The sequence below is a fragment of the Dipodomys merriami genome, unplaced genomic scaffold, assembly GCF_024711535.1.
Source record: "Dipodomys merriami isolate MVZ:Mamm:240054 unplaced genomic scaffold, mDipMer1.0.p SCAF_3558, whole genome shotgun sequence".
NCBI lineage: Eukaryota > Metazoa > Chordata > Mammalia > Rodentia > Heteromyidae > Dipodomys > Dipodomys merriami.
In genome coordinates, this window is record NW_027205113.1 from 5,573 (window position 1) to 15,002 (window position 9,430).

The 9,430-nt window shown below is 34.0% G+C and overlaps 1 protein-coding gene across 1 annotated transcript; it reads right to left on the bottom strand.

Moving 5' to 3' along the window:
- Window positions 1-1,421: 1,421 nt before the first annotated feature.
- Window positions 1,422-9,147, bottom strand: LOC138804092 (glycerol-3-phosphate dehydrogenase, mitochondrial-like; the record flags this gene model as incomplete). Its single annotated transcript, XM_069988359.1, has 4 exons — window positions 1,422-5,056; window positions 8,589-8,687; window positions 8,878-8,956; window positions 9,035-9,147. Coding segments are annotated over 4 exons (417 nt in total), but the record flags the coding sequence as incomplete, so codon positions are not given.
- Between the last annotated feature and the right edge of the window lie 283 nt (window positions 9,148-9,430).

Sequence of the window (9,430 nt, forward strand, 5' to 3'; positions counted from 1 at the left end):
TTGGAAGGGGAAACAAAGGAGGAGGCAACAATGCTTGATAAGAAATGTACTCATTACCTTGCCCATGTAATTGTAACCTCTCTGTACGGTATTTTCACAATTCAAAAAAAAAGATATATTGCTTTTTATTCTGGACTAGGTGGCAAAAATATAAGGGTATCTATTAATTTTCCCCCCCAAAGTACCCAGAGCTCTTACCACAAGGACCCGCACATCTGCCGGTGGTATCATCTAGGCTCAAATGCATCATGTTCTGTGCTTGCATTTCACAAAATCGGTTGCTAATTAGAGACCTAAACTACAAAGTACACAAATGGCACAAATGGCTCATCATTTCTGCCTCCTATACAGAAATTATTATTATAAGGGTACCAGATCAATTTAAAACTTCTGTTGCTTCTTCCCTTCACAAGTCAAATTCCATCATGTGAAAATCTGACACCAGTGATAACACACTATTGACAGTCATTGCAAAATATTGATGCTATATCATGTTTCACTTTTTTATAACCATCAATTTTATACATTTTGAAAACTGGGGACAATCTTTTGACAAATTTGAAAGTACTATCAAATTTGATAGACTAGATCAATGAAAAAAAATGTTTTGAGTTGCTTATATGTTTTTTTCCAGGTATTCAACTAACAGTTCATTGTTCAAGTCTGCCTGGGAGGCCTGGCTTTGGATAGTCTATTCCATTTCAAAGGACCTTCAAAAGCTCACAAATGCCTTTGAGCACACCAAACCAGAAGGCAGCATATCTAAAGCACAAAATGGAGAACATACTCCATGGACCTGTGTAAGTTAAAACCTATTAAAAAAAAAAAAGGGCATTATAAAATTTGCCCAGTGTTAAAACTGATAACAGTTTTACTGATTTACTGACAATGAAAATATATAGCACTTTTTTCTGTCAGAGCATTTATCAACACTTGGCAACCCTGCACTAACTTGACATGTAAGATGATCAAAATGGATTATGTAATCTTTCCCATTCATTTCTATTGATTTTAGTTATGATAAAATTCATCAGTGTGCCTGGGAACTCTGAGGCTGAAGGTTCTATTTGACAAAAAAAGGCAAGGCAGGGGGCGAGAGGGGGGAGGAAAAGAAAAAGAACTCAACTGAGTTGTAATAGGATAAATGTAAGTTCAGAGTAGGATTGCACAAATACAAAAATCACAGCCCTAACGGCTCCAGCAACAAATTAATACAAATATTTCATTCTGGTAGTCTCATAAGATTACATCTGTCTATGCAGAGATTTCATCTTTGAGACTCAATTACACAATTCCAACTTTGAAGATTAACATATCATTGAAAAGTAGTTTCTGAAAATATTTTCAAACTTAGAAAAAAAAACTTCAGGAGTAATTAAAGTTATTTGTCTAACTGCAAGGAATACCAAAATGCCAGCAAATGAAGCATTTTAATCAGTTTTATTGATTCATGCTTTCAGTTCTTATTCAGTTAAAAACAAGGCACATTAAATACATCGTCTTATTGCTCTATAAATGCATGCAGCTCATTCTGTATATCAAAAGTAATAAATAATGGCAATAAAATACCAAGACAGTTATAAAAATGACAATCCAGCCTCAAATATAGTATTTAACAGTCCAATCTAGAACAATAACCCAATACAATACATAAAAGTGCCATGTATGAAAACATGCAGTGTATATATTCATTCAGTACTGTGTTTATACTTGATATTCTTTGAAAACAAGCAGAGCTTGTTTTAATTCCCTTAAAAAGTTGACACAATGCAAATTGTGCAAGTTACAGCGTCATTGACTTCATATGTGATTACATTCAGAGGCAAAAAATCTTTATAAATGAATAAAAAAAGAGGGAAAGAAAATCAGTGATGAACCTTATAGTATGTGTAGTAAAAGTCAGAATAACTTTTTTGTTTTTTACAAAAAAGGAAGATACCTATTTTGAAACAGACAAAATCAAGCCATTTATAAACTAAGGCAGAATAAGAAGCATGCATTTAATTGTAGAAATCCTAGTTACACTCAGTACAAACTCATCAGAAGCAAATGTGCTGCAGCAAGATGGACGTGAGGCAGACAACCTCGCTTTTACAAATGATCCAGCATTATCATTGTTATGACTGAAGTGGAGCAAGTTAGAGTAGCCAACTCTCCAGCACAGATGAGGTTCCTTCACCTGAATCCCTATAAAGGCTCTTAAAACATTAATGACAAAAAAGTAAAAATAAAACACAATCCCTGGCACCCAGATATAATCCTCAACAGAATCACCCAACACCAATTTGTATGAAAAGAAAGAGAGAGAGAGAAAATAAGGAAACAAAATTGGTTTGTGTTTAGAATGGTTTTGAAGGGGCATTCCTCTATTTTTTCCCCATTTGCTTAAACCAGATAAAAAAGTAAGAAAGGGTTAATTAAGAACATAGAGGAAAATGCTAAGGTGCTGTTATTCACAGTAATGGTTTAAAAACCAGTGTATTTCCAAAACAAGTCTCTGGGATTGGTGAAGGAGCATGTATCTTAGAATTAAATTATCAGCCTTAAGCAAAAGCATAGATGCTCAAATCAAGAAAATTGCACTCTTCTTTGTCCTTATAGGAACTTCATTCATAGCAAAGCCGGCATAAACAAGGTCTGTTTTTCAAACCCAGGTCTGCCCAAGCCAGTCACACTTTACATCCCATCCCTACTGTAACAGAATCAGGGAGGAGAAAAGTCACCGTTATCTCGATCTAACTAGAAAAAGAGAGAGAAGGAGAGAAAGAGAGAGTACAATGTACAAATATTGTGGCATGTCATCTGGGATGTTTTAAAAGACAGCTTTGCTACCTATTTAGTGTCAGTAGACAAATTTATTGTCTCAATAGAAAAACATTAAGTTTCAAAAGCCACTTGCTTCCATTCATTTACAACAACAACAAAATAACAGTGTAAAATTTTACTTTGAACAACAACAATAAAAAAAAGCACAGTGATACCTGGGGATATCACTTAGTGACAGCAGGGAATATCTAACTGTTTTAGATTTACTTTAGGAAGTGGCAAGCATCTAAACTTCAACTAAAAATAAATGCTGTCTCCCCAAGTAGTTTGTGCTTGCTTCAGAAATGATGGCACAATAGGTAAGTAAACCTCCTAGTTTATATTATGGCATACAGTTTTATCCACAGAATTCTATTGTGTTGACATAAGTAGAAATAATGGTACATAACCATGTTATGTACTCATTTACAAAACTAGGACTAAGTCTATGCAATAAAAATCTGCTGTGAAATAAAGTGATCTATTTCTCCCTATATAGAACCTGGTCTTTTTAAAGAAGTACATAGTTGGCTTTGAAAGAGGAAACACAGTGCCAGACTTGAATGAAAAAGCCAAGCAAGAGCACAATGTCCTGGGTTCAAATCCCAATATCTAGACAAGAAAGAAAGAAAGAAAGAAAGAAAGAAAGAAAGAAAGAAAGAAAGAAAGAAAGAAAGAAAGAAAGAAAGAAAGAAAGAAAGAAAGAAAGAAAGAAAGAAAGAAAGAAAGAAAGAAAGAGAGAGAGAGAGAAAGAGAGAGAGAGAGAAAGGAAAGAGAGACAGAGGAGGGAGGGAGGGAAGGAAGGAAGGAAGGAAGGAAGGAAGGAAGGAAGGAAGGAAGGAAGGAAGGAAGGAAGGAATAAAAAATATTAAGATGACTATGTAAAATGCCAGAGGAAGGAAGGAAGGAAGGAATAAAAAATATTAAGATGACTATGTAAAATGCCAGAATGTCATTTTAACTCAGTGTATTATTTGTTAAATTCAATGCACAATGACTTTTATTTTTGTTGCATGTTTTATGTATGTTTTTAAAATATATATCAAGAATTTTTTCCACTGAGTACAGAAAGAAAAGGGCTTTTAACAAACAGATTGACCTTGGATATTAAAGTCCTGTGCCTTATTTTAAATGTGATTATAAATAAAGAACTCTATTCTTTGTCATTTTATTGTCTGTTTGCAAATACAGTCAACAAAGAGGACAGGGTTAACAATACTTGCTGCTGTAAAAGTTAGGATCTAGAGATTAAAAATTGAGTCATTGTATTATTATTATTTTATATAAAGGTTGAAAAGATTTGGACTCATCCCATAAAATTTAACTTGCCACATTGAACATTGGCTTTTGAGTAAGAAAAGCCAGGATCTTCCTGGCAACACTAATAGTCAAAAGAAAACCAGCAGTGACTGGGGAAAAAAATGAACTGCTGAGATGAAACTATCACTGTAACTCTCAGAAAATGTCAGTGCTATCCTTATCTTATACCTGCGATTCTGGAAGCTTTCAGAGCTTCACTCTGAGACTTGTAACTAGATCTAAACTTTTTCTTTCCCTTAGCCTTGCTAGGCATGCCCTGGACATAAAATTGTGCAATATTGTTCAGAAGAGGGAGGTAGACCAGTTGGAGGAAAAAAAGGACTGCAAAGTTGCCAGAAATGCTATCATTTTTAATAGGTCATTGTTTTAAAAAAAAATGCTATCTACAAGCTTAACATCCAGAGCGTGGTATATGTCACAGAATTTTTTTCCACCCTTTTTTCTTTTTTTCTTTTTCTCTTTCTGCCAAAATATTCTGCCTCCAGAATTGATTTAGAATAAGTGGATAAACAGAAAGGAAGAATGTCAAGTCTAACAGGTCACAAAATGGATACAAAACATCAAATCAATGTGCACTGAAAATGAGAAAATACACTTTTTAGAAGCTCGACTGAATGGCAAGTACAAATAAAGTATTGGCAAATTACATTGGCAAATATACCAACACCCAAAATTTTGGAATGTTTTCCAGTGTTAAAAAAAAGCTACCACAACCATGATGTTAAATTGATTTAAGTCATCTCTGCTTGCTACATCATAATTTGTCATTTCTGTGTAGGTTGGCTGTGGATTTTACTGGTCAGACTCACAATCCTCCACCACTGCGGTCCACCGGAATTGGAACTCTTTGGTCCAGGTTTTCTTCTGCAGTTTTCATGAGTATAGCAAGTCGGCTTCCAGATACTCTTCCCTTCTGAATAGCACTCATCAGCTTAAAAAGAAAACAGGCAAGAGATTCAAAAGGTAGGCCAGCTCATTCTCTCCTTCTTACCCTTGTGGCAGTCAAAAATAGGTGATCTATCAAAAGCCACAAAATACTATCAAAATACTATGGCTCCAATAAGAAGGGGAACATTTTTGAACATGTCAAAAAGAGAGGAAGAGACCAAGACACATCCACTGCTGAAAAATAAAATAAAATGACATCTATCCTGTAAATCAGCCTGTCACCAAAAGCAAATCCCATGTATCACTTTCTGTTCCCTTAGGATACATAGGGCATATCTTTTAAAACAACTTCAAACACTGGATATTTAATTCTATTTCTAAAAATCTCAAACAGGAATTCAGGGATTAAACAAAGTCAAAGCAAGACCTATATTTAACTTTAGTTTTTTTTTTTAATGTAACTGTACTTGACTGTCACCTAAATCCAAATTCTTTCAAGACTTTTTAAAGTAATTTACATGTGAAGTCCTTGAAAATAAGCCCAGAGATCTGCCCTAAGAATTAAAAACACTCCAGATTTTAGTTAATTCATTTTTAGCCAAATGGATAAAATCAGAATTAGTCTTGAAATTTCATGCAGTCAGTGGGCAGAGGTCTTTAATCTGGAAAGCACTTTGCAATTATGAGTTTGAGTATATTGTTCCTTTTATTATTATTACATTTTCACATTGAAGCAGCTTTAACTATTTATTTTTCCTGATCTCATTTCCCCAATCTGTTTATCTTAAAAAAAAGTGGAGTGGAGCAGGAACTAGAGTGGGAAACTAGGGGAAAGTGAAAGAAGGGGTGATAGTGTCCAAAAAAGAAATGTACTCATTACCTGATTTTTGGAAATGGTAATGCCTCTGTAGAGCACCTTAATAATAACACTAAAGTTATATTTTAAAAAGAATACAGTTGGGCATTCATGAGAAAAAAAATGGAAAAAATCTAAATATTTTAGGGTTGCACTTGGAAGTATATTTGTAAAAACAAACAACAGCAACAAACAAAGCCCCTCAGCTCTGTAAGTAAGTCAGAAGTATCTGCCCAGGGGCTGGGTCAAAATTTGGTGACCTTATTAAAAGCTGTTTCACAAGCAATTGCTTATTACAGGTGGACTCCTACATGACATGACATGGAAGTGTCTTTAAAAAGCCCAAACCTAGACATAAAGTCATGTCAAACAGGCTCTTTCTGAAGACTTTCTATATTAAAAATAAAGATCTCTAATAGCATAAATGTGGGCTCTTAATCTACGATAAAATATTAAACAAACTCAAAAATAGACTCTGTATCTGATGAATCATGCAATATAAGCAATATTGGCATCCTTGCCAGAACAATTTATTGTATATTGTTTTATCCCTGATCTGGAAAGACCATGGAAGTATATGAACAGTAACAAGACTGACCAAGCTAGGACTTCTTTCAGCCAAAAACTGTAAATCATGTACTAACCTCCCAAATGTCAAAGTTTTCTTTAAATATTACATAAATGTAAAAGCCACATTATAAGAAATACATTTGAGTCTGAATATATTTTACAATACATACAGTACTTTTTAACTTAGAAAATTCACTGTATGTCTGTACTTACATGGAGAATAAATAGTCTCTTTCATTTAGAATTGAATAAGAAACACTCAAATATTTTTAAATGCTACAAGAAAAACTGCAGATGGTTTAAATTATTTTCTGTGGTTTACTTTATTACAGTGAAGAATATTACCTAAAACTCAAACCACATAGCATATCCACAAAATTAGATTCCTATTGTTTCTTAAATCCTGAAATTTTCAAACCAAAATGCTGTTGTTTATTTACAATACACATGAAGTGAAGCATAAGCCATTTCTTTGAAGAAAAGTACTCTAACATTCTGAAACAAATAATAAGATATTCTCCAGGAAACCGACACCAAAAATATTCATTAAACGACTTCTAATTCCTACCCATAAATTTAAAATTAATTTAAAATGTGCACTTAGTTAAACTGTAAAAGTTAAAAGGACTAAACATTCATTTTTGTAATGCTGGACACAGCCTGTGAAAATTTTCTGCATTTAGATTCAACAATGCTCTTATCTGCAGCTCATCTCCAGAGAGACAATTACCATTTCCTTTGCCTTGATCTTGTTTGTTTAACTTGACACACTGAAGAAAGGGCTGACATTGACCAAAATCCCCAGCATTAATTTATTTCATGTTCAGCATTCATCATTGCCACAGTGCAAGCAAGGCCTGGCATTCATTTGAAATACCTTTCCATTAAACCTTCCAGAAAAAACCTGGGTGCTTAGTTTGAAACCAATACATTCTTCAAATGATTACAGTCATATAGACAGCTACAAATAATGTGTGGATTTTTTGCATTTCCTTTAAGGAATTTTTAAGGAATGATGCCTAGCAACCAGCTTAAAGCTAAAGTAACAAAACTTTTCTTCATGATTACAAAGGTCAAACATATGACACTTCAGTAAATTGAAAATTGGCAACCAAAATGTATAAATTATATGGTTCTTCAGAAGAAATTTCATTTCTTCTGTTTTCCTTGTTATTTATAACTTAACAATCTAATAATTATATTCTCAAATAAATATGATTCTTATAATTTGTAATTTGTTCCATAAAAACAATATACCTTCCAGCTGGGCATGGTGATATATATTTATAATCACTGTACTCAGGAGGCTGGGGGAGAAAGATCAGAGGTTCAAAGCCAGCCAGAGCTTTGTTTGAGAACCAAACAAAACAAAAAGCTGATGGTATATGGTTCAAGTTGTAGAGTTGTTGCCTAGCATAATCAAAAGTCCTGAGTTTAATCCCTGATACAAAAAAAAAAAAAAATCCACAGTAGAAATATTTTGTTGCCTCTCTTGGACAGAATGACCCAACAGTGTTATTCCAAGATAGATTTCTTTAAAAAGCTGCTTGTATACTCCTTAAGCCACAATTAACTTAGATTTCATCTAAATTGTTACACATAAAATATTTCTTATGAAAAGCAAGAGAAGAGAGCCTGCTCCTTGAAGGTGGACAGCCAGAGCTGCGTCTGACATCCCATTTTCTTCTCTTTCTACATGAAGTGACAATACATGGACTTTAGCTAGGTATCACTGACTCATGCCTGTTAGGAGGCTGAGATCTGAAGACTGAGGTTCAAAGCCAGCCCAGGCAAGAATGTCTATGAGACTCTTACGTCTGATTAACCAGAAAAAAAGCTAGAAGTGAAGCAGTAGTAGAGCATGAGTTTTAAGAAGAAAAAGTTAAGAGACAGCATACAGGCCCAAAGGAAGGAAGGAAGGAAGGAAACAGAGAGGGAGGGTGGGGAAGAAAATGAGAGGAAGGGAGGGAGAGAGTGATTGAGGAAGGAGGGAGGGAATGAATGCATGCCTCAACTTCACATGTAGGAAAATATCATAATAAGTCCCATATGTATTTTGTAGAATATATGCTAATAAAAATCATTCTTGGAACAATAATGACAACTAAAAGACAGAAGAAAATGCATGTGCTCTTTCACAACAACTCACCTGTAAAAATTCATTGAGTTCAACCTGCCCATTTTTGTTCAAATCTACTTCATTAAGAATTTCATGTAGTGTATTTTCATCCATTTGTACATTGATATTCTAAGAGAAAAGCACAAAATAATGAGTTTAATTAAAAATTATGCATATCCTTTTCCTAATGTGACCAAGCTTTCTAAAATTAAACTAAGAATATTGTTTGTAGGAAATATTAGATGAGAAAAAAGTTAACTATTATTATCCTTAAACTCTTTTGCTATCAAAGACTGATGCTGAACCAAAAACATGTTACCTCTAATACACGCTGAACATCAACAATGGTAATAAAGCCTTTTTGGTCTGCATCAAACTTATGAAATCTCTTCTTGTACCTGCAACACAACATTGAGTGATTTAGAAACATACTTACTAAGAATGAGAAAAGAGAGAAGGAAGCTCATTAGGAATACCTGTCAATGTCTGAAGGCAGAAGGCAAATTTCAGAGCGATCTGTTAATTGTTCAGATCGAGATTTATAGCCCATTTCATAATATAAAAACTTCTTGGCTGTTTCAAGTTCCTCCTAAAACAGACATAAACAAAGTTCAAAGATTTATAGAAAGAGTAACTGATTGTTTTTCTATTTTTCTCTTCTGAACTTCAAAAAGGAAAGTGATTCTTATTTGATAAGCACACGTTTCCCCTAGTTTTATTAATGTGGAATTTACCTCTTTTGGGTCTGCAATTTGATGTATACTCCAATGTGATGATTATCCTAATAACTTCCTCATAGCTATCTTCCCCTGACCTCTGACCCAAGGAATCCCCAGCTCTGTTTTTACTCCCCAGTATACATTTTCAGGAAT